This window comes from Euleptes europaea, chromosome 16, assembly GCF_029931775.1.
Source record: "Euleptes europaea isolate rEulEur1 chromosome 16, rEulEur1.hap1, whole genome shotgun sequence".
Lineage (NCBI taxonomy): Eukaryota > Metazoa > Chordata > Lepidosauria > Squamata > Sphaerodactylidae > Euleptes > Euleptes europaea.
The window spans coordinates 11,817,332-11,843,339 of NC_079327.1; the positions used below are offsets into that span (position 1 = coordinate 11,817,332).

The following is a 26,008-nucleotide window of genomic DNA, read 5'->3' on the forward strand; positions in this document are numbered from 1 at the left end:
TAGGGTGCAGAAGGTATCATTACATTGCTTGTCTGTAGGTTTATGGCCCCTATCTTTATCACGGCAGAATGAAAAACTTTCCTATGTTCAAAGCTCTTCACAACTTACAGTGCAACCCTATGCAGAGTTACTCCAGTCTAAGCCCGCTGAAATGAATGGCCTTAGACTGGAGTAATTTTCCTTAGGATTGCACTGTTAAGCGTGTTAGGAGTTCAAGGGCCCTCTCAGGCAGTGAATTCTACACTGTTTTCTCTATTAGGAACCAACTTTAATTGCAGATGTCACATTCATCTAGATAAGCATGTAGCTGCTTCACTGGATTTCCTGCCCCCCTTTGCATGACGATTCAGTATCCACGTGCAGGAAGCATATCTGCTCTATAAATGGGAGGCACAGAAATGCAAGCTAAAGCACTTCGGATAGCTGCAGCCAGTTCAGATTGGAGATCAGCTGTCTATCAGGAGAGGCCGCTGTCCCTATGTGTGTGTTCCACTACTGCAGGGTGCAGAATGAGGAGTCCCCAGAACCTGCTCTTCCATTTCTCAGGGCCAAGGAATGCCTAAAGCTTGCTTCCTGCAGACCAACGCAACAGGCCTTCCAACATGGAGTGGTGCGGTCTCACTTCTCTCCCTCTCTCCTATGCTTTACCCAGGGGTAAAATAAAGCTACGTGATGTCAGAACTGCAAAAAGCCAGCATCCTCTCAGTGGAAAGGTATGAACGAGCCCAGAAACACAGCTGACCATCTGAGCATCTTTTAAATTTTGTCTCGGCTGTCTCCCTAGCCCACTCTCATCCATCATTTCAGGCAGTGGTGTAGTGGTTAAGAGCGGCGGTTTGGAGTGGTGAACTCTAATCTGGAGAACCGGGTTTGATTCTCCACTCCTCCACATGAGTGGCGGACGCTAATCTGGTGAACCAGGTTGGTTTCCCCACTCCTACACATGAATCCATCTGGGTGACCTTGGGCTAGTCACAGCTCTCTTAGAGCTCTCTCAGCCCCACCTACCTCACAGGGTGTCTGTTGTGGGGAAAGGGAATGAGATTGTAAACTGGTTTGATTCTTCCTTAAGTGGTAGAGAAAGTTGGCATATAAAAACCAACTCCTACTCCTTTTCTTCTTCTTCATTGTAGCCTGCCATATCTTCCTTCAACCCCCCTTTACCTACAGCCTTGTGCTCTATATGAGTATGTGTACTCCCACTGTAGCTGATCCCTTATGAATAGTTCCAGCTGTACTTCTTGCATTCTTTCCCTTCCTGACACATCACAAAACTGGCGGCAGATTAACCTAAACGTAAGGGCGTCACTAGAGTAACTTCTGTTCTGATGGGGAATGACTGGTAGTTCTCCTTAGCTGGGAAAAGAAATACCAATGGGCACCAGACCTTAGTTGTATGGAAAAGCTTTGGTGGTGGTGGAAAGTGCCGTCAAGTCACAGCCGACTTATGGCAAGCCCTTAGGGTTTTCCAGGCATGAAATGTTCAGAGGAGGTTTGCCGTTGTCTGCCTTCGTGTAGCAACCCTCATTTTCCTTGGTGGTCTCCCATCCAAGTACAATTAACCAGGGCCGACCCTGCTTAGCTTCTGAGATCTGACAAGATCAGGCTATCCTGGGCTATCCAGGTCAGGGTGTGAAAAGCTCTGGGAGTCACTATACACAGGAAACTAACACCAAAGTCCAATGGTCTCAGAATATAGCCTCACACATGAACACATGAAGCTGCCTTATACTGAATCAGACCCTTGGTCCATCAAAGTCAGTATTGTCTTCTTAGACTGGCAGCGGCTCTCCAGGTTCTCAGGCAGGGGTCTTTCACATCACCTATTCACCTAGTCCCTTTAACTGGAGATGCCGGGGATTGAACCTGGGTCCTTCTACATGCCAAGCAGATGCTCTACCACTGAGCCACAGCCCCTTCCACAATTTTCATGAACTGTTGTAACATTTTCCCAGTCGTTTTTATGATGGGACCAAAGAATGAAAAAATGACATGTTCTTGGGCTCTTAATGAAAAACACAAAGCAAAGCAAAACAAAAAAAACCCTGTAAAATACCTCTATATCTCAAAGAATGCCTTAAAAGCTACTACAGCATTGTAAAAATTGGATCTAAAGATTTACTGTAATGTACATTGCTACTATTCATGTGACCACATCTTGAAAACTCTGTAAAGTTGGTTATCCAAGTGTTTGGAGCCCCAAGCTATTTGTGATAGCCAAGGTAAAAACCTAGAAGTCTTAAGTATTTCATTCTTATTCTTGCCTGCCTGATGAATAAGGTAAAAAAAATACATAGGCATGTAGTTTCCCCCCCACAAAAAAGTACAGATAAATCTAATAAGGCTACGCGCCAGACAATGGTTACCATCCTGCACTTCTTATTGCATCTAAATTGAAGTCAGGTGAGGCTCCAGTTTAGCTTTAAAAAGGGATAGGAAAATCCGGCCACAGATTTGCCAGTATCTTGACTAGTTTAATCCTGAGGTAGATACAAAGGGGCGATTGGCTTCAAAATTTGGCAGCACAATTACCCAAACATGTTTACTACTTGAATTGCCCTTTTGACATATGCACAGGCAAATATACTCCTAGCCAGCAGGGGAGGGATTCTATCCATGTGATAGTATGATTTATGGGGTTATGTTGTCATTCTTGTTCCCCAGAAATAAAACAAAATACGTTGCCAGCAGGAGTTACCGGTAACTACTCTTGATGATACTTTCTTAGTTAACTTCATTCTCAGAACTGGTGACAAGTGGGTTGGATTCAACCAGTTTTCCCCCCAACCCAACATGTTTTGAAAGTTTTTCATTTATTTCTTCATGTCTGAAGAAGAACAGTCACACAAGCTTCTTCTGCAACCAGGAAAAAATGCATCTAGTCATGGAAGCTGCCACTGCATGCAGTCTTCCGTGTATCCTCATTTCAGGCGGTACATTATTTGAGTAGCTATACTACTAGGATACTCAGTTAATTATGGGGCTTAACTGATGGCAGCGATGCCCACACTAGCTCAGACAATCTAAGCGTGCTACCCTAGGTAGAGTTCCACCCTTCTAAGCGCGATGACTTCAAACTGAAAGGTGTAAATCTGCTTAAGATGGAGTTGTAAAATAAGGTCAAAGTGGCAACAGAACTCTGATCTTGCTAATGTTCCATTCCAGGTGAACCACATATTAATGCATTTAAACACCAGTGCTTGACTAAAGAACCAGGAGAGATATTTGTACAACAAGCTATATGGTTATAAAAATTAACACTGTCACATGACTTACAGCATATTCCTGAGCCTCCAGCAACCAGGGACGGTGTGGCTGCGGCGCAGCAGCGCCACCTCCACACTGGTTTCCCAGCCAACTAGAGGCTCAGAAAAAGGCGGCCGAAAATAAAAACAGGAAACATGGGGCTTTCCCCCCCATAGGAAAAACCTGGCGCAGCAAAGAGGTTCCAAGAGGGGGTGTTCCCGGGCTGGAGCTGGTGTGGATGCTGACTACATTCAGCTCCGCCCCCTGGCAGTGCCCCTCCACGCCGGCGCCGCATGTCTCCGCCAGGATTTACGTGGTGAGGAGACTGCGCCGGCGGAGGAGCGGCGCACAACTCCTCAGTGCTCAGGCACCAATGGAACTACCCTCACCGCCAGCGTAAGTGCCTCAAATCATGGAACAAGATGCACATACCCTGGCGGCGAGGTCACGCCGCCTCCTAAGCCCAATCGGCCCCCAGGCTCAGGAATGCTCTGTTAGTTACTTGTCATGTTAAAAGCATGTTCCCATCTTCTCTTTATATCCATGTTCAGGACCAGCTTATGTGTATTCTGCACAAAAGGAGTCTGGATTTTGTGCCAACAAAACAACTCAGATTATTCCCGAAGAATAAATTACACAAATGGATTATTTCCATAATTTATTCCACTTCTGCAATTTTGGTTGAGGATAATTTACAACATTGTTGACAAGAGTTTAGGGGGCAGAGGGCAAAGAGGAAGAGGAGTAGAGAAAGGGTATGGAAAAAAAGTTTTGTCTTGAGAGGATAAGAGATTTTTCACAACCTATGCTGTGTGCCATTGCCTGATCACAGATTTTGTCTCTGGGTAGTGGCCTCACAAATACGGAACACACACACTCATCCTGCCTCTGTCATTTCTGTCCGAGGGTAACCATCACTTTGATCCTTTATAGGAATATCAGAAGTAATTTAGTATTAGCAGGGAGATTTGTGTGGAGTTGGAGTTTGACTCTGGCTCAGAAGCAGACAATGCCATGCAAGATATATTTGCAAGGACAGAGGTAGTAATTGCGAGCACTTAGGATACTCCTAACAAATCTGACTAACAGCGCAATCCTTGGGCGGGGGATACTTTCGGAGGGGCTGGGGACGACACAGCCACGCCACCTCCTGAGCAGCTTGGTTGCCCGGCACAGACGAGGAAAAAGTATTTCCCCCCCAAACCCCATTGAGTTACATGGGGCTGAGCCATGGTTTTTGAAGGCCTGCAAAAGGGGGCATTCCTGTGGCGAAAGGGATTAGGGAGCTGACCAAAGTCAGCCCCGCCCCCAAGAATGCCTCCTTTAGTGCTGGCGCAAGTCCTTGTGCCTGAAAAACACTATGGCGGCGGCTGCTCCAGTGCTTGAGCATGACGCTGCTGCGCCGTTCCCCAGCGCTGGCGTTAAGTGGCCCACCGCTGGGAAGATGCCCGTTTTCACGCTGCAAGTGGCATGTATGCAGGTGCTGGGGTTACACCACCTCCAGAATCCTTTTGTCCCCCCACTTCAGGATTGCTCTGCCTGTCTGCTTTCTCAGACTCAGGGAAGTTTCGATTGCATTAGATCTGACGCAACACCTAGCGCTTTCTTCCCTGTATCTTAAACTGCCCAGAAATGGTTTGCACAACATCTTGGCCAAGCAGAAAAACAGTTCAGGATATGCCATGTTTAACTTAGTGCAGGGGGCTAGAATGAGGGTTTTTTCCCCACACTTCCACTTGCGCATGCAAAATTTTTCCGAGAGATCCAAGCCCCATGTTCAAGAGGCTGCAACAAACATGAGAAAGACCAATGCTAAGTACTTTCTTGAACATGTGAAGCTGCCTTATACTGAACAGACCCTTGGTCCATCAAAGTCAGTATTGTCTACTCAGACCGGCAGCGGCTCTCCAGGGTCTCAGGCAGAGGGGTCTTTCACATCATCTACTACTTGATCCTTTCGCCTGGAGATTGAACATGGGACCTCCTGTATAACATTTTTACAACGTTCAAAGCCTTTTGATGCATTTCTGAACTGCTAATATCCTTCAGAGGAGCCCCGTGGTGCAGAGAGTTAAGCTGCAGTACTGCAGTCAAAAGCTCTGCCCACGACCTGAGTTTGATCCCAAAGGAAGTCAGTTTCAGGTTGTCGGCTCGAGGTTGACTCAGCCTTCCATCCTTACGAGGTTAATAAAACGAGTACCCAGCTTGCTGGGGGTAAAGGGAAGATGACTGGGAAAGGCACTGGCAAACCACCCTGTAAACATAGTCTGCCTTGTAAATGTTGCGATGTGACATCACCCCCATGGGTCAGGAATGACCCGGTGCTTGCACAGGGGACTACCTTTACCTTTTTAATATCCTTCAGAAGTATTAAAAACAAAACTATTTTCTTATATCCCAACCTAAACATCGTGTGCCGGTTTACTCAGTCGGGCATCACAATGGATTGGCAACACAGAACTTTCTTGGCTGTGGAAGTTTTTTATGATAATTCTTTTTTTTTTTTACTCTATAAAAATGGCATACCTGTTGGAAAAAACGCTGCGTGTTGCTGCAATTGTGCACTAGCAAGAGCCTGTTGGTAGTGCAAGAAACTGGGATTAAAAACAGGACTGGCCCCGTTGCTTTTCTCAATAGCTTGCCTCTTTGGTAAAGAGTGAAGGACGCCGGGAGGAAAGGCCTGCGAATGGGAAGGGGGTAAAACACAGTGAGGTGAACGGAGTCTATAAGAGATGGTCTAACTTTAAAAAATGGTTTTTTAAAAAAAAAAAAAACACGGTGACTGTTTTTAAAATTTGTTGAAGATGCCTCGCCATGCACATTAGTTCAAAACAGCAGCAATGTCAAATGGATAGCATTTTTTTGTGTTATTGATAGTAAAAAAAAAAGCATGATACGATTAAACTAAAATTATAGCACCACGATAACTTGGGGGTGGGGATGGGGGAAGCTTTTCAAGACAAAAGGGTGTTTAAAGAAAACAAAAGTTGTCTTAAAACAGGGCTTAAAACCGCTGGAGGAAAACGGCAATTGTATCGCATTACGTGATGTTTGTAAAGAGTTAAATATCTCTGTACTGTTAGCTATGTTAATTAGTATAGCATGAGCATCTTCAATTATAAAGGCAGTTTTTTCCCTCATTTCAACTTTGATATAGATATATATTAAAAATGAAACCATATTAAAGGAAGAAGTTAATTTGCTTTGCAACAATTACATATGAAAATGAGATGGCTAAATACTGGTTTGTTTAAAAAAATAAAATTACTAATACAAGAGAATTCAGTTAACATTAAAAATTATTTGCATTTTGGAAAAGCTACATGCAAAGCAAAAGGTGAAAGGTCAAAGTACCAGATCTACAGTTGCTTCGAGAGGTCGCTTCATTGCTTTGGCAGTCGACTGAGTCTTTTAATAACAGGCAGCGAGCACATGATGGCAGCGGGCCAATGGGATTCAAGCGAATTAACATACAGGTAAACAGCAAGCAGAGGTGCATCATGGGAACGGCATTGCATTGTGGATAGGTGAGAAGGAAAAAAATATACTGAATGCAATATATAACATACAAAACACTAGGCATGCACAACAACAAAAATGTTTTTTTTTTGTTTTCTAAAGAGATGAATATTACACCTTGAATTAGTACTGAAGCAAAAATGCATCTACTATACCTTAGTTAAAAGCATATAAGAGAGTAAAATATAGATGTTTGAAATTTAGGAAAGTTGATTAAAAACAGCAGCTTGCAGACACCATTAAAGCATTTATAAGCACCAATAAAGCTTTACCGCTACATAGAAAAGCACAGTTATTTCAGGGTTTTCCTAAAAGAATTTCTGATAAGTTAGTTATGCCGTATTAAAATGCTTAAAGTAATTCCAAACACCAACATTCAAAATCCAAAGAACTAAAAAAGATATTTTCTTATTTAATAGAATGAGCACATGTACAAATTAAAGAGGGTAATTGTTACTGGGAACAAACAGCATATTAACAAAAAGGACATGTGAATAAGATTTAATATTAACATCAGTTTTGTTTTTGGTGCATTGATAGTTATATCTGATCACTAACTTATCATCAAATTCAGTTTGATTTTTTTTATACTACACTATGGAACAACAGCTTAGGTTTCTTTCAGAGGAATAACCACGTTAAGTTGAGGATTTAAATGACTCTTCCAGTAGAGGAAGTGGCTCTTCCATTAGAAGAAGAGCCACAAATTGAAGGGAGGCTCCTCAGGGTGGCAGAAGGTTTCAAATCTTGCTTAGTGGAGTGATAAGACACAGGCATAGGATAGCCCAGGCTTGCCTGATCTCATCAGAAGCTAAGCAGGGTCGGCCCTGGTTGGTATTTGGAAAGGAGACCACAAAGAAACTCCAGGGTTGCTGTGTAGAGGCAAGCAATGGCAAACCTCCTCTGAATGTCTCTTGCCTTGAATGTCTCTTACCTATAAGCTCGCCATAAGTCAGCTGCGACCTGACAGCTCTTTCTACCACCACCACCAGGACATAAAAGGTAAAAGGTAAAGGTCCCCTGTGCAAGCACTGGGTCGCCCATGGGGTGACATCACATCCCGACGTTTCCTAGGCAGACTTTGTTTACGGGGTGGTTTGCCAGTGCCTCCCCCAGTCCTCTTCCCTTTACTCCCAGCAAGCTGGGTACTCATTTTACCGACCTCGGAAGGATGGAAGGCTGAGTCAACCTTGAGCCGGCTACCTGAAACCGACTTCCATCGGGATCGAACTCAGGTCGTGAGCAGAGCTGGGGACTGCAGTACTGCAGCTTACCCCTCTGCACCACGGGGCACAGCCCACTCTCTATTTTACTATTAAGAAATTTCATTTCACAAGATCATTCTGATAGGATAGAGACAAAGCATATCCACCGAATGTTGCAGATTTTATGATCTTGCAAACATTTCAACATATAACCCACTGGTCACCATGTACAGATTCTTTTTTTTTTCCTTCAGAGAACTCAACCTACGTCAGATAATTCCCAAGATTTCATTCCAACTTGTGTCATTTTAACCATGCTACTATTTAAACCAGTAGAGTTAATATCCTACGAATCATACGAAATAAATTGTGAGAGGCTAACAGAATTCAAGATTACAGTATCTCTAGTCCCTATGCTTATGCAGTACACACGTATATAAACAGAGACGGTCTTTTCAGGTCCTCCTATCTAACTTTGTATGCATCTTGCCTGGAAAAACGAATCAAATATCTGAGTCTCTTTTGCAGTCATATTACTGTCATGGCTGGGATTCAAACTGCCATGAACAGAACAGAGTTTGAAAACATCTTTGCCAATCTTCCTTTCCCATTGGAGCTCTGCCTTCCCGGACACTAAAACGCTAATACTATAGGGGTGTCAAACTCATTTGTTACGAGGGCCGTATATGACATAAATGTCACTTGGTCGGGCTGGGCCATGCCTCGGCAGCCCCGATCAGGACTGGAGGGGGTGTCTGTTTTGGCTGTCTCGCAGGCCAGATAAGAAATCTCAAGGGGCTGGATCTGGCCCGCGGGCCTTATGTTTGACACCCCTGCTATGGGTAGTACCCTCAAGCAACATGGGATGGGGTGTACTGGGCAGGAAGAATCAGCTGAAATTCCCCCCCCCCCCTTGCGTTTCTTGCTCCAGCTGAGTGAGGGCAAGGACTATATATTGCTGCCAAGGGTCCCTCGCCCTCTGACTTCTTAGATGGGATATAAGGGCTACATTAGGAGATCAGCAAATACCCCTTCCCCAAACTCCCATTCGCAGTAGTCTGGATCCATGCCCAGAGATGTCGCCTACATAACTTAGCCGACCTGTTCGTTCAAATTTTCTGCATGCGGAAATGTGACCCAGAGCCACTTGTTAAAAAAATGAAAAAGGAGATCATGAGAGGGAGGGCATCTTGGCCATCTTCTGGGCACGGAGTAGGGGGTCACTGGGGGTGTGGGGAGGGAGGTAGTTGTGAATTTCCTGCATTGTGCAGGGGGTTGGAATAGATGACCCTGGTGGTCCCTTCCAACTCTATGATTCTAAGTCAATAGGACAAGAGTATAAAGTGGCAGAAATTGAGCTCGCTGTGCTCCAAGAAGATACCTATTGAACTGAAATAACTGTGGGGGCGGAGGTGTTGGGTAGCTGGATATTTTTTTGGTTTCATCGTAACAGAAAACTGTATTTTCGGGAACGGAATTACCCTAAAGAACACTCTTAAGCAACTCTGACTTTACAAAAAGCCGTAATTACGTAGCCTTACACTTACCATCACTGTAGCGGCGGCGGCGGCAGCCTGGGCCGCCACTGCCGCCTGGTTGGCTTGGTGCTGAGCAGCTTTGATTTTGGCCTGCAAGTGAGCAGGAGGGTGAAAATATTTGCATTTCTCCCTCATGCAGCGCCCTTTTATGTAATCCATACAAACAGTTACGGTGTTGTCGTTCGTGTCAATCATTGTGCTGTCTGCGGGATGGGCAAAGCGGCAGTCGGTTTCGCCCCGTGCACAGTTCCCTCGCTGGAACTCCCTGCATACCTGGTGCGCAAAACGATATTTTATTATGCGTACTCGATTGGCAGGGGGAGAAGGCGGCGGGGGGCAATTACAGACACCGCGAACAGAGAAATTAATTAAAAAAAACCCAACAGTTTTATTTATTTATTTTCGAGATTTATAACCCGCCCTCCCTGGCCGAAGCCAGGCTCAGAGTGGGTAACAGCATATAAAATGCATCGATATAAGCAATAATAAAAATTAACCAAAACATCTAAATTTAAAACAATAAAATCCCAGTTAAAAACTACAGAACTACAGATGATGCCTAAATATCACTCATGTTGCCGGAGAGAGGTGGCAGGTTACCCCTCAATTAACATAAAATGATATAAAAGGAGGGGAATAGGAAGGCCAGCAAGATGACATTTGCGACCGTCCTCAACCTTAGGCCTGGTGGAATAGCTGTCTTGCAGTCCCTGCTGAACTCTTTGAGGTCCTGCAGGGTCCCGATGTCACCAGGAAGAGCATCCCACCACGCCAAAAAAGCCCTGGCTCTCATCGAGGGCAGCCGCACACTCTTAGAACTAGGGACCACCAGTAGGTTATTATCAGACAATCGTAAACTGTAATCTACAACAGTGACCTTTAGAGGATCTACTTTTTAACTCATCTTGTGGTAAGGGGACCCAATTTTGGGCTCAGATCCCACCCACAGTTTCTGAGGAAGGAAGGATTTTCATCCATGGAAATTAGACTTTCCCACCTTCCCCTCCCACTGCAGCTTGAAATCCCACCCACTCCCCCAGATATACTGCTCCCGGAACCTGGCTGGGGGTGGGAAGGAGGTGTGCCATGGAAGAGAGGATTTGGTCAAAATCGACCCCCTCGCCAGGGTGGCAATATTACACGGGATCCAACCTTTAATTCTGTATCTCACATACTATGTTTTCCCCTCTCTCTTTTCAACTTTTTCCTTCACTTGCTCGTAATCTTTCTCTCTTTGAGTGATGGTAATTGTGCTGTTGGTTCCACCCACCTTAGGTAAGGCCAGAACCAGCTGAAAACTAGTGACCTACATTTCTCTTCTCACCAGTTGCATCCTTGGTATACTTTAGGAGAATTTGATGTTTTAATAGTTACTAAGAAATTTCAAGACCGTTTAAAGTTGTCTAAACATGGCTCGCCCTGACCTGGATAAGCCCAGGCTAGCCCGATCTCGTCAGATCTCGGAAACTAAACAAAATCAGCCCTGGTCAGTATTTGGATGGGAGACTACCAAAGAATACCAGGGTAGTGACATGGAGGCAGGTAAAGGCAAACCACCTCTGAAAGTCTCTTGTCTTGAAAAACCTATGGGGTTGCCATAAGTCAGCTGTGACTTGACGGCAAAAATATTTGACTCAAAACATATATGCATCACTGAAACCTTCCTCTACTGGTCCTCCTTTTCTTCTGGTACAGCCTGTTAGAAATGGGTAGGGGGCAATGCAAAGCAATGAGTTCTCTTTTTCTTTGCTATCTGCCTAGCAACAAACAGTACTGACTGCCATCCAGAAGAGACAAAGTAAGGTTCCCTCAGTCCTGCTAGAAGAAGAAGAAAAGTTGGTTTTTATATGCCGACTTTCTCTACCACTTAAGGCAGAATCAAACCGGCTTACAATCACCTTCCCTTCCCCTCCCCACCACAAACACTCTGTGAGGTAGGTCTGAGAGAGCTGTGACTAGCCCAAGGTCACCCAGCTGTAGGAGGAGTGGGGAAACAAATCCAGTTCACCAGATTAGCCTCCGCTGCTCATGTGGAGGAGTGGGGAATCAAACCTGGTTCTCCAGATTAGAGTTCACCGCTCCAAACCACTGCTCTTAACCACTACACCACGCTGGCTCTCTGCTACCCATTGGCCCACCCTAGCATATTCACAGAACTCTTCCGACTACATCTTATGTACACCTAAATGTACTTTACCAGAAGTCATGAAGTTGGGTGGAAGACCTTTCGAAACACACTGTTTATGTTGTCCTCCCGCTCCGAGAAACCATTTTGCGTAGTTGCTGGCAGACTTAATGAAGAACCAAAACGCAAAAAGGTTTCCTTTGCGTTTACTTTCTGCATTTATTAGGCACTTCCACCATAAAGGACCCAGCACCATTAATGCAACCCAAAAATCGTATAATATAAAAATATAGCATACACCAGCGGCTCCTAAACTTTTTGAGTCATGGAGCCCTTTTCAGGAGAGAAATTAGTCACGGAGCACAATTTTCATCTAGCACCTATATAGTAAACCGAACGACAGTAGTATTTTTCTTTCCAATCTCTTCACAGAGCACTAGGAGATGTTTTGCGGAGCACCAAGTGCACAGTTTGGGAACCGCTGGCATAGGCAATGATACAGTTATTTCCAGCCAGTATAGCATAGGCAGTGTATTTACAGTTTCTGTGCTGAGCAGAAACAGAGGTTAAGTACTTGTTGTTTCCATGCACTAAATTACACATTTTCTTTCTTCTTTTTAATACTGAGTATTAAACAACTGCATGCATCAGAAGAGTTACTCCTGTCATACCTCCAATTTGTCTGTCCTGAGGAGTTTCTGTGTCGTGGTAGACCCAGGAACTGTGACAGGGGGGCTTCCAGGAACAATGACAGGTGGCGAGGGGACAATTTCAGTAGGAACTAATCCAACCCCAGGAGTGACAGATGTTAAATATGGTGCAAAGCTCAATGCTGTGTTGGATCCTATTGTTGGCCCTACAGAAAAGGAGGGCTAAGAAAGAGGAAAAAAAGAGATAATGGGGAGGAAATGTGTGAATCTTACATGAAAAGCGGAGTTCTCTCTTGACATTTAATCGTTTTAATTTTTGCACACCCACCTGTGTAGTTGTGAGGCAGCGCATCAAATGAATAATGTAAATAGATAATAAATAAAGTTTGTTGGTCTAAACGGGTTGCATTTTGAGCCTGGATATTAATTCCCAGAACAGCATTTCTGCTGTTGAGATGTATCCTCAGTCCAGATATTCTGGGTCTCCAGTGACTAGCAATTTACATTGCACGCTTATATCTGCTGCAACAGATCGCACCCTACAGGAGAATCATTTTGCATAAACACAATTCTGACAACAGCGGGGATACACGTTGCAGCAGTTAGTAGGCTGCTGCCCACCATTCAGACAAATTATCGTTCTTTGGGGGGTGGGGGGAAGAACAGGAAGACAAGCTGGGTCAAAACAGCATAGGACAGGTGCGAAGTTTAAGACACCCTGGGAGTTTGCTGTAGAAAAATGATTTAACAATGTGATAGAAAGAAGCGTGCAACTGTGATTTCCAGAAGATAGCTCCAACGGTTGCTGAGAGAAGGTATTACACAGTACGTATAATGTCAGGGCTCCCGATGCAGAATTGGTGGGTGTTTCCAAACAGATATAATTTCACTGGTAAATACCCTTTAATAAACAGTTTGAAAATCATTACTAGCACATCTAACATTAGAATATATCATATTCTGCTGAGGGTGGCGGCTTCTGTTACGAAGTCCAACCATTCTAAAATAGACATTCAAAATGCAAACTTTGACCTCACTTTATTATATAAACAGTTCAGGCTTGCAGACTCTTAGAACCAACGGGGAAGGGAAGGGGTGCGTGTACAAACACAGAAATATATTATAAATATGGAGAAAGATGACACAATCAAGCGGTGAGCTGTTGTCTCAGTTTATATAGAGGGAAGAAGGAGGAGGAGGAGGAGTTGGTTTTTATATGCCGATTTTCTCTACCATGTAAGGGAGACTCAAACCGGCTTACAATCACCTTCCCTTCCCCTCCCCACATCAGACACCCTGTGAGGTAGGTGAGGCTGAGAGAGCTCTAAGAGAGCTGTAACTTGCCCAAGGTCACCCAGCTGGCTTCGTGTATAGGAGTGGGGAAACAAATCCAATTCACCAGATTAGCCTCCGCCACTCATGTGGAGGAGTGGGGAATCAAACCCGGTTCTCCAGATCAGAATCCACTACTCCAAACCACCTCTCTTAACCACTACACCAAGTTGGCATAAAGTAAATAGAATATTTACAGTCTAGTCCTCACCGCAGTTACAGTCTTCTAAGTCCACTGAAGTCAATTCCCTTCCAAGGATGTAACTCTACTCAGGATGGAACTGCCTTCAGTCTAGAGAATTACAGTGCGATTCTAAACAGAGTTACGCCCTTCTAAGCCCTTTAACTTCAACAGTCCTAGAAGAGTATATTCTTGTGTAGGACAGCACTATTAATCAGAACTACTGCTCATTATACACGATGGCACACTAGTTCATATGCTTTCATTTAGGGCACTTTCACGTGCCGAATAACGTACTTTCAATGCACTTTGCAGATGGATTTTACTGTGTGAAATGGCAAAACCCACTCGCAAACGGCCGTTAAACTGGATTGAAAGTGGATTGAAAGTGCATTATTTGGCATGTGTGAAAGGGCTAAAACGTATGGGAGGTTTTGCCTTGGATTTGCCGCTCTCTAGATACACATTTCCCCCATCTGAATTCTCAAAACTCTGCATAGGGGCTTATTGTTGAGTTTTGAGAATTTGGCTGGGGAAAATGTGCATTTAGAGAGCGACAAATTCAAGGCCTCCCATGTGTTTTCACCCAAAATGCTCTTAAACTACAGAAGGATAGGTGTAAGTTGTATATTAAGAAATGCATAGATGTTATCCAAACCCTATTGCAGGTACCCCAAATGACAGGAGCTTTGGGGGTGGGGGACTAATAATGATGCATTTTCCTATGAGACTATGAACTTAATTTTTTCCTACTGAAGAAATAACTTTTTCTGTTAGCCCTTCAGACATCTACTGTAAAAGATTACTGACAAGGATGCCAGAATGAAACGCAAGTTCATTATATCTTTATCTGTTACGACTTCTACATATCAAATGTTTTGTAGTCTAATTTAAGATTTTCGCATTTCAGAACAAAACTAGAAAAACACATCCACCAATATCTTCGACTCCTACAAAAAATTAATGCAAATTATGTTAATCGTATTTATTAAATTATACAGATGGTAACTGTATTTTGCAGATTAGCTGCAGATCTGTGAGCAAGATCATGAGTTTTCAGCAACAGCCTTAATCAGGAATAAACTGCCTGGCCCTGAAAGTATTACGTCCCCAACAGTTGCAATAGTTAATATATACAGAAAATGCTGAGTTTTTCCTTTTCTAAAAAAAACCATAAACAGCCTGTAAAATTTTCTTCAGCACGTTTCATACAAGCAACACAAAAGTAACGTACAAGTGAAACTGAAAATACTGGATGCTCACAAAGTATTTGACAGGTTAGCAGGGACTGGCTGATGAAGGCAGCTCAATTCGGCTATCGTTTCTTGAAAGGTACTTACCATCGGCTGAAGTGGTGTTCCTGGGAACATAAATTGCATCTGCTGTGCTAGCATCGCGGCAGCCGTTTTCTGTTGGATCAAGTTGTTCCTGCCGTTAATTTCTAGCTGAGTTTTCAAATGTGTTGGTGGATGAAGATATTTGCAGTTCTCTCGTGTGCAACGGCCCTGCAAAATGGTATATTATTACCTGTTTTTGGCATATATATCTTTTGAAAAAAACATTTGCAATGGTTTAGTGTTTCAGGGAAATCAGATGACTGTCTGGACTTTTACTCGAGATGTCACATCCCTGTTTAATCACATTACGTGGAAGCTGGTTCAAATGAAACCAGTTAAGACTTATTTCAGCATACTGTGTTTAGCATCGTGATCATCAGCTGCATAACCAAGTAATACTTCTGCCATCAGGCAAAGTCTCAACTGTGCGCAGTATGGTAGGGAGGGAGGGATGGAAAGTTACAACAGAATGGCTTGGATCCAGACACCTTTTCCACTCAATCTCACCCAGTTCTCCTTACTACAGCCACCATCTCACCTGGCTTTTGTTCATGTTGTGGTGAAAAATGCCATCAAGTCACAGCCAATTTATGGTCACCCCATAGGGTTTTCTAGGCAAGAGACATTCAGAGATGGTTTGCCATTGCCTGCCTCTGTGTAGCAACCCTGGACTTCCTTGGTGGTCTCCCATCCAAGTACTAACCTTGCTTAGCTTCCAAGATCTGACAGGATCAGGCCAGCCTGGCCCATCCAGGTCAGGGCTTTGTCCATGGTGGTCCCGTGATCCCATGCGGAGCCTTTTTGGGTGGTCAAAAGAGACCCCTCCCTCCCTTTTTTACCAAAGAAAAAGCTAGCTGAATCCAACATTACTATGTTTGGCACAGAAATGCATTTTACATACACCGTCCTGTACCAATGGCACTCAGTGAGACTTGGCAGGAAATGAGATATGGTGGGCTGATTTCTCAGGTCCACCCTAGAGAGTAAACAGAGGCAGCCTACTATAATTTGTGGGGGGGGGGATAAGGCTTGTTGCGATAAACCTTTCCCACACCGCTTCCCCAACGTGAAAATATGGGTAGTGTGCAGAAAAGACCATTTTTTCAATATATCTTGATGACAGAGTACTATGAAAGGAATACTTCTATAGGAGCCTAAGATTATAAAGGCAACTCTGGATGAGATATACATAAACCAATTTTAGACTTTACAATTTACAAATGTCAGTTTACTCAGTCTAAGGACTGCTATTTTCTTATACCTTCATGCACTTTCAAAATAGCACAGAATTGTATTATTCGGACCACTGAAGAAGGCTTTACAGCCGAAACGCGTATGGTCTGAGCTGTGATATCGTTTGGGTATATTGTCACAGTTGTAATTTTGTGTTTTCATGTTTATTTGGCATGTTCAGCACAGATACATAGACGCTAGAACAGGGCTACATACAATTTGTTTATATTTACATTAATTTTGGGTTTGTATTAAATGTATTCACAAAATCACTTGTATCAATATTACCCCATTATTTCATGTTGATGCCTTACCTTTTGGGTACCTTGTTTTAGTTTTTTAGGGTTAAGGTTCCCCCCCTCCCACTTTGTTGTTAGTGTGCATTAAAGCCTTAGTATAACCCAGCATTCGCAGTAGTGAGGCAGGACTCAGTAAGAGTAAAAGAGAACAACAAAAGTTGTTTAACTTATGAGAGTTGTTTGAACACGGGCTCCTGAAAGCCGGCAAGAGGTAGCCTTGGCTGAGGCATTTATTTGTTTATGTTTTAATTATGGCTTCCAGTTACATTTGAAGCACACATTTTCTTATCAAAATCACAGGGGCTTTCATCATTTTAAACCACCTCTGCGTGATATTGATTCAACCTGTTATCAGTCAGGAACTTTCCTTAGAACCAGGTAGGTTTCTGCCAGGCTTCCTTAGCCTGAACACCAGATAAGAACCTCTCCTACATGGTCACAGGTTCTAATCTCACCACTTTCCCCTCTCCCCAAGATACAGACATCAGCTTTCACTGGATTGCGCCCTATTATAATAGTAGGGATATAAATTTTGTAGAGAGAGAGAGAGACAGACTCTTATTCGTGCAAGAGAGGCTGATTTCCTGTGATCCTGTTTTCCGCTGCAGCCCCCAAAGAGTAACCTATGTGGTTCCTAATGGTACCTGGCAGGGACTGAGGCAGGGGTAGAAGAAGAAGAGTTGGTTTTTATATGCCGACTTTCTCTACCATGTAAGGGAGACTCAAACCAGGTTACAATCACCTTCCCTTCCCCACAACAGACACCCTGTGAGGTAGGTGAGGCTGAGAGAGCTCGAAGAGAGCTGTGACTAGCCCAAGGTCAACCAGCTGGCTTCATGTGTAGGAGTGGGGAAACCAGCCCGGTTCACCAGATTAGCCTTCGCCACTCATGTGGAGGAGTGGGGAATCAAACCTGGTTCTCCTGATCTGAGTCCACCGCTTACGGCTGCATGAAAGGGAAGCCAGCAACAGATGTTCAACCCTAACTCTCATAACATTACCGAGCAAAGGCTGGTAGTTACGAGGCAGAACAGTATCTCCTCCATGCCCCTTAGCTGACAACTCAAATATTAATCGTCTGCACAATAAATAGACAGCATTGGCCTACCACCCGCCTCAGCGAAGCCTGACGTTTTCCTCCAGCCTCCGGAGCATTCCTCCAACTTAAGTTACTCTTCCTCCACCAGAAGACATTTCACGTTTGAGGAACCTTGTCTTGCCTAAGGTAGGATATCACCCAGTGCCGTTTATAATGCTTGGCCTCAGAAAGTCAGGTATCTTTGCTCTTTGCTTGGACCATGAAAACTAATGGATTGCACTACAGCCTAAAGCAAGACCTCTGTTTTTATTATGTACGTATTAAGCGCCTGGTGCAAAGCGAGTCCAATTTCATCCAGAGTCTGTGGGCGAAAACGCATGGTTGCTTTAGCCTCCTTTATTCCCTGTTTCAGCCAGGATTCAGCCAGGATCGAACGCACGCGTTTCGCCGAACGTGCGTTTGATCGTGGCTGAATCCTGGCTGAAACAGGGAATAAAGGAGGCTAAAGCGACCGCGCGTTTTCGCCCTGTGAGCATTACTGTTCTATGAACAATATACAGAGGCTTTGTATTATTTTATAGTTCGTTCTTCAGTAAGTAGGCATAAGAAAAAGCCCTGCTGGATCAGACCAAAGCCCATCAAGTCCAACAGTCTGTTCACACAGTGGCCAGCCAGGTGCCTCTAGGAAGCCCCCAAACAAGACAACTGCAGCAGCATTATCCTGCCCTTGTTCCACAGCATACTCCTCTGATACCATAAAGAATAGGTGTGCATCATGACTATTATTCATTTTGACTAGTAGCCATGGGAAGCCTTCTCCTCCAAGAACATGTCCACTCCCCTCTTAAAGCCTTCCAAGTTGGCAGCCAGCACCACCTCCTGGGGCAGGGAGTTCCACAATTTACTATGCGTTGTGTGAAGGAATACTTCCTTTGATCTGTTTTGAATTTATACACCTCTATCATGTCTCTCCTTAACCTCCTTCTTTCCAAGCTAAACAGCCCTAAGCGTTTTAACCGCTCCTCATAGGTCAGCGGGGTCATAGATCCTCATTCATCTACACATGGGCATAGAGTATTCTCTTAAAACCATCAACAGTGCAACACTTTTCAGGGTTTAATTATTAAACAGGTCTCAGTTTTTAAATGCCAGTAACATCATTTCAAGCTTCCCTTTCGGACATGACACTTTACATCTAAAAATGTTTTTGGTTAAAGATACAATAAGGTCTGAACTGTGATTTATATTAGTCATCTGAGTTCAAAACTTTTCCACAACGTTTAAAAAATTATATCTATTCTAAAAATAATTAATATACTTGAGCCAAATCTTTTATTCTCCCTATCTTCCACCAGCATGTCATAGTAAAATGATGACAGGTGAGTACTATTCAGCAGACGAAAATAGTCACACGACTTGATTGCTAAGCAACCTTGGATTTGGACGGGGGGAGCCAACTCACTGCTTCAAGTAAAGATTCTAAGGCGTTTAATTTTCCAGAAAAATTATTGTACATGGTGTTCCTTTGGGAAAGAGTGAGAAGCAGCTTTCAGTAATATATAATTGCAGATAATTACTACAGATTATTTCTAAGGATACCAATAGAACTGTCTCAACAAAATTTTATTACACAAATGACCGCAAATCTGCTTTATTAGCAGATGGGAAATACCGTCAAGTCACAGCTGACTTATGGCGACCCTGTAGGGTTTTCAAGGCAAGAGACGTTCAGAGGTGGTTTGCCATTGCCTGCCTCCGCGCCATGTCCCTCGTATTCCTTGGAGGTCTCCCATCTAAATACTGCTCAGGGTTGATGCTGAGAGCATGTGAAAGGCCCAAGGTCAGCCAGTAAGTTACCTTGGCAGAGTAGGGATTCAAACCTGGGTTTCTCAGAACCTAGTCTGACACTTTAACCACTATATCACACTGGCTCACCATGCTTATCTAGAACCTAGAAATTCACAGGCCATAACCATTCCCAAAAACATATCAGGTATTCTAACTATTTGAATACGAGGATGTTGCAAGTGACAGGCCATTTTTATTCTCTATCCCCAAATGTTGCTACACAGATTTTCTCTAGAAAAAACACACTTACCACCTAATATATTCCTTTAAATCTGTGTATTCCTTTAACTGTGTAATAACTAGGGAAAATATCGCTGTTTAGATGATGCCACTTGACATAACAAATACTCCGATAAAACAAAAAAAGCTACCAACCCAAATTTCAACAGAGAGGTAAAAATAATATAATGCTTTTTTGGGTGTGATTTTCTTTACACAATCAACTTCATTACATTATACAGTTAATTGTTCGGTTCAGTTCAAGATGACAGCATTTGCTGTTAGTAGAAGGCTACAATTTAAAACAAATGTGTAATTACTAGGCAAGCTGTTACAAGCCAGTGAATCTTGAATATCCTGAAGTTCTTTGCTTCGAGAGCTACTACAGCTGCAAAAAGTACAAGTTGAAAAAAACAGCCCTGCGAAATAATTCTGCAACTTGATGAGTGATCTCATTTGTAGATCTATTCCTTCAAGACAACGCAATCCATGCAACAGTATTTGGGGTTGGATCCAATAGTTCCCTTCCACTAGGATAATAGATAAAGTTTGTGATGGAAGTATTATTACAAATTCTTTATACTTACATGAATAAATAGAATTCAAGTTCCACTGGGAACTACGACTGTTAGAAAAGAGCCAAGAAGTGAGTAAGAAAGGGTGAAACAGGCTCAGGTTTTACAGAAAGATTGTAAAAATAAAACAAGGTAAAAAGTATTTCAGCTAGGATCTTGTTGATATCTTTGGTTTCCGTCCAGTAGCTGATATACAAGGCCTGGCCAAATTCAAGCAAGTTTTTTTTTTAAATGACAGATTCTCATTTCTTCTTTCCTTAGATTCTGAATGTTTATTACATGTTCTGAATAAATACTTTCTGAATCCTTGTCTGGTTTGGGCTTAATTTAACCGATGTGGAGGCCTGAGGCTTTGCCTATTGAGTACACGAATACACCAGCCCCTATCAAGACCCATAAAATCTACTCTAGAAAGGGAGTCTAACTAGCAGATGATTAGAAAGGGGTAAGGATGATTCCTTATGCTAAGGCGATATGTTAAACTTGCATTTACCCACATGTAAGACTACTGGACACCATTGACTGACAAAGCTTTATGTGCAAATGGAGGAAGTAATATCCGGGAATCCAGTCTCCTAATTCTTGATATTTATACTTACCGGTGATCCAAAGCTGACCTCCCAGGATCATATACATGTGAATGAAAAGGTGGGGGGATTAATTTGAAGAAGAAAGCATCTTCTTAGTGATTGACTCTATTCCCTGTCAGTTATTTGGATTTTCGACTTGTGATATATTTTGCCCACTGAGGGCAACTGAACTAGTTTGCTATTGTTTATGTTAATGTTATATTATTATTAGTTATCTATTCTGTGACCTATTTGAATCTGCTACCATTATAACTATTAGAGATTAGCCAGCGTGCTGTTGTGTTCTGTAGAGGCTCTCACATTACACCATAGGTTTTTCTTTCTGTTAGTATTGTACAAAGAACATGAACACATTATTTCATGTTAAGAGCAGAGAGGTTATCAGTGTGCATGCAACAGTCTTTAATAACCTTACAGCAACTGAGGGTCATTATCCTTAACATTCCAGGAATTCCATCCTCTGCAATAGTTCAGAGGAAAATTGGTATGCCTGTTTTACATAAAACAAAGTAAACAGTGGAATGTATAAGACATTTGAATATACTTTCAGGGACTAGTGGCATGGCATGTTTTGAAATACCTATTTTCCCCAACCTAGAAAGTCTACATTCACATTTAGATGGGATTAATTACCACTGTGGGTTGGATCCAGTAATCCACCAATGGAAGATACGGGCAGTCATGGATCATCTCCTCTCCCTGAGCATCACTTCTGATCCCAGGGAAGTTAATTCCCAGGGTCCTGAGACCTGCAAGGATTACCGGTAATAGCAAAGTAGGTCAAGGGACTGCACTGAGGAGGGAGAAGGGTGAGAAATTGCCCTCCACTCCTCTTCCCTCGGTGGAGCTTATTTTTTCTTGAATAGGTACAGATTCTATGTAAAAATATGTATTAGCAACCTGTACTAACAGTGGTAAAATAAGCACTGTGCTGAGAAATAGAAGAAAAAGAGCTGGGTTTTATATGCCAACTTTCTCTACCACTTAAGGAAGAATCAAACCAGCTTACAATCACCTTCCCTTCCCCTTCCCATAACAGCACCCTGTGAGGTAGGTGGGGCTGAGAGAGTGTGACTAGCCCAAGGTCACCCATCTGGCTTTGTGTGTAGGAGTGGGGAAACAAATCCAGTTCACCAGATTAGCCTCCGCAGCTCATGTGGAAGAGTGGGGAATCAAACCCGGCTCTCCAGATCAAAGTCCACTGCTCCAAACCACCACTCTTAATCACTACACCATGCTGGCTAAAGGGAGCTATTGCCGAATCAAGGAATATAGAGTTAATACAGGAAACTACAGTGATTTTGAATTCTTATTTTTAATTAATTTTTAATTTCACAATCGTACATTAACACAACAAGCAAACAATTTTATGCTGTCCAGATACTTCTGCAATTGGCTCAGTTCTCAAATTAGGAATATTTACCTACCGTCCTAACAATAAAGAAAGATTTAGATCAATCCATTATGGCATACAATCTGTGCATGCTCTCACTGTATGTGCTGCTGAGGCCTGCTCTGTACATGCATTAAATCTGAAACTCTAGCCTGCAAAGGTTAAACGGCAGAGACTGAAAAGAATGGGGCTGCATCTAATTTAATCATGCTAGCTGGGAGTATTCCGCAGGAGATTCCCCACCCCAGGTGGAATTTCCCATTGTCACTAAGAGTGGCGCAGGGACAAAAATATATATTTTTAGATTACTGCTACTGTGGGAAAGAAAGAAATGCTGGAAATTCCGGATAAAGGGACTAATTTAAAAGAGTCTAGTGTCTCTTCTGGCTAAGATCGAAAAGGAACTGGTTAAAAGGATTGGTTATAATGGAAATAGAACTATATATGATATCAATTTACTAGAAAAACAATATGTATTAAATGAGTGTTAGGGAGAAATGGAGGACTTACAAAATAATTAACTTTTAATGGAAATAATAAAATGCTTTTTATTATACGAATCCATTTATTATTAGTGAGATTTACTATTTCTTTTCTTTTTTCTTTTATTCTTAATTCCTTTTTCCCCCTTTCCTTTATATGATATTATTAACTATAATTTTTTTCCTTGAAAAATATAAATGTCAAAGAGATCAATAAATATTAATAATAGTAATAGGATTAGAATTTTGTGCAAAAGAGATTACTAATTCATCACAAGATGAAGGGAGGTGTAGGGGAAGTCAATAATTCTTTATTATATATAATTTTTTTAACAATGTTACCTATTTGTTTTTATTTTTTACTGTTGATGTCATTGTATAACTATGTGATTAATAATTTTGGAAAAATAATAAAAAAATTATTTAAAATATATATATATTTTTTTAAATGGCCGCCAGGTGACGGTGTAACAGCACTTTCAGGAAACCCTGGAGGTGACAATCCAGCTCTCTGGAAACTGGTAAAACCATAGAGTTTTCAGAGATTGCAAAAGGTTTTCCCCTGAAGCGGTGTCAGTCCTCTTTAGGAATCACAAAAACGCTATGGTTTTCCCACAAAGATTTGGCCAATTCCTAGGGAGGTGACGGCTACCTGCACCCCATATTCCAACTGCCCTCAGTCTCCCGCTGGCCACGACAGGCCAGCCAATCCTACCTCTTGTCTTACTCTCTCTCACCTGCCTCCTCTCACTACCCCTCCTCTGCTTTTCCTCTGAACACATAACAACATTTTTCTGAACACATGAAGCTGCCTTGGTCCATCAAAGTCAGTAATGTCTTCTCAGACTGGCAGCGGCCCTCCAGGATCTCAGGTAGAGGTCTTTCACCTCACCTACCTGCCTGGTCCCTTTAACTGGAGATGCCGGGGATTGAACCTGGGACCTTCTGCATGCCAAGCAGATGCTCTACCACTGAGCCACAACCCCTCCTGAGCGGTATAACTTACTTTGTATGGCTCCCTATTAATCAACTATTTTTATATTAACTGCATCTGTGTAAATATCATTTCCAGCCTTGTGGTGGCCCTTTCTCATCCAGTCAAGGACCATTACTGCTAGTGAGCGGATCATTATTGGTCCTTGGGCAGCCTGTAAAAGCACTGCTCCCCAGAGCATTTTGCTTCAGCTTGTGTTAAAATCCAAGCAAGCAGCTCTACAGTCTATAGCGTGCCAAAGGTACAACCCTGATACTAATCACATTCTGTGCCCATGTAAGTCAACAAAGCATCCCACAGAGGATGCTGATTAAGATCATGGGCTGAGAGGTTCTCCCACTCCCTCCCCCCCACACAAACATTTTCTCATTTATTATTTTTAGCATCATGCATAATAAAAGAGTTCTGGAGAACTCAACAGCTTGTACTCAGAGTATGCAGTGCCAGTTTTACTCATGCTTATAGTAAAGTCCCCGTTAAGGATAAATAACTTCTTGCCCTGTTCTCCTTTTAAGTGGACAACAGGCCTGATCTAGAATTTTACATCGATGCAACAAAATAAATGAATACTAACAGATCTCAAAAAGGGTGAGCGCTGAGGAAAATGTCCTTATTATTTCGTATCTAAGTTTCGGGGGAATTTTTTTTACCTTGATTGTTTAAGTTCGTGTAGGACATTATGAGGTCAGGATTCAAATCTGGTTTGTTCGGGCTCCAGAGGTCTGGGACCACTATTTTCAATGAGGAATATATTGGAGGGTCTGGGCCAGCTATTTACAAATAACAGCACCAAATTTGCACAGAGCACAATCCTCCCTCTCTTCTAAAGACCCCCTAAGTGTCAAGTAGATTGAACGACAGGGTTCGATTTTACACACCATGCAAAGTATGTTCCTCTTGGTGCAGGCTCGCTGATTCAACAGCCTGATGCTGTTGATGGTAAGTACCCAATGACGATAAGCAACATGGATTGTTCTAGGATGGGCGTTCCGTAATACCTAAAAATCCCAGATTTGCATTATTGTTACGGGAAATCATTGTAATGACCTGACCCAGCAATTTCCATGTATATCTTCAGCTGAGGAATTTTGTAATGTATGTCCCTAGATCTCAATACTGTTAAACTCTAAGCAAACTTATTGTTCCATATAGTCGTACAACGGTAAAAACCTCTCTCTTTTGAACTCCCTAGATTTCAACCTTCTTTTCAGCCTAACTTGTATGCTCCCCCAATCTTGTTTTCCCCCAGGACTCTAAAAGGGGCCTCTCTAACTGTGTTCAGGGATACCCATTCACCCAAGCACATATCCGTTCAACCAAGAGACACTTGTACTATTATTTATTCAAAACATTTATTAGCCGCCTTTCTTCTTTATGGAGTGCAAGGCACCTTACCAGTATAGATAAAACACACAGAATAAAATAATTAAAAACATAAAACCAAAACTTAAAATCATTACTCAGGGCTGCTACTGAATTTAACCAAATGCAGTCCTAAATAAAACAGTCTTCAACTGCCCCCTAAAGATCGAAAGTAAGGGGGTCAGGCGCAACTCCCTGGGGAGGCCGTTCCGTAATCATGGGGCTGCCACTAAAAAGGCCTTCTCTCATGTACCCACCGAAAGAACTTCTTTGATTGATGGGGACTCTACGTGAGATCTTAATTCCTGGGGAGGAACATATGGGAGAAGATAAGTCAGTCCTTCTCAATTTCAACTAACAAAGCTTAGTTACCCCTCCTAAATATGCATACGAAAATCCTAAACCATACATCCAACACTCCGTGGCAAACGTATTTAGACACACCTGTACAGAATTAGTGAAGTCTTTCACAGAAGGAACGCACTGGATCCCACTAATGATGACACGTTACTGTACCCCAAGGTACCTTCATTTTCTCATCTCTTTGAGCCTCATGGATCAGCTCTTTGAGCTGGAGGAAAATACCACGGTTATCAGGACATAGCCACAGGAACCAATCCAGTATAATTTTCAACAGCAGTCTTAAACACTAATGCATTATGTCACATATATACATAAATGTTTACAATTATATCTGAAATGCCACCTTAACAAAACAATGAAATGTTCTCTTCTACTGGAAATAACATGAGTATCTGCTACGTTTGGTATTTCTAACCTGTCTTTGCAGAACATGTCAACATAGAACTGAGCTCTTTGTTGCAAGTATACCACTTCTGCT

At 42.7% G+C, this 26,008-nt stretch overlaps 1 protein-coding gene across 9 annotated transcripts in view; it reads right to left on the reverse strand.

Moving 5' to 3' along the window:
* MBNL2 (muscleblind like splicing regulator 2) overlaps positions 1–26,008 on the reverse strand; it is a 46,331-nt gene that overhangs the window by 15,532 nt on the left and 4,791 nt on the right. For 4 of the 9 annotated variants that reach the window (XM_056861820.1, XM_056861818.1, XM_056861821.1 and 1 more), the window contains exons 2-6: positions 15,137–15,301; positions 12,305–12,505; positions 9,518–9,781; positions 6,601–6,654; positions 5,773–5,926 (exon numbers count right to left, since the gene is read on the reverse strand). In XM_056861820.1, the coding sequence (XP_056717798.1) occupies positions 5,773–5,926; positions 6,601–6,654; positions 9,518–9,781; positions 12,305–12,505; positions 15,137–15,301 (838 nt within the window). The remainder of the gene's footprint in view (positions 1–5,772; positions 5,927–6,600; positions 6,655–9,517; positions 9,782–12,304; positions 12,506–15,136; positions 15,302–26,008) is intronic. The other 5 variants (XM_056861823.1, XM_056861822.1, XM_056861824.1 and 2 more) reach the window with 3 other exon arrangements.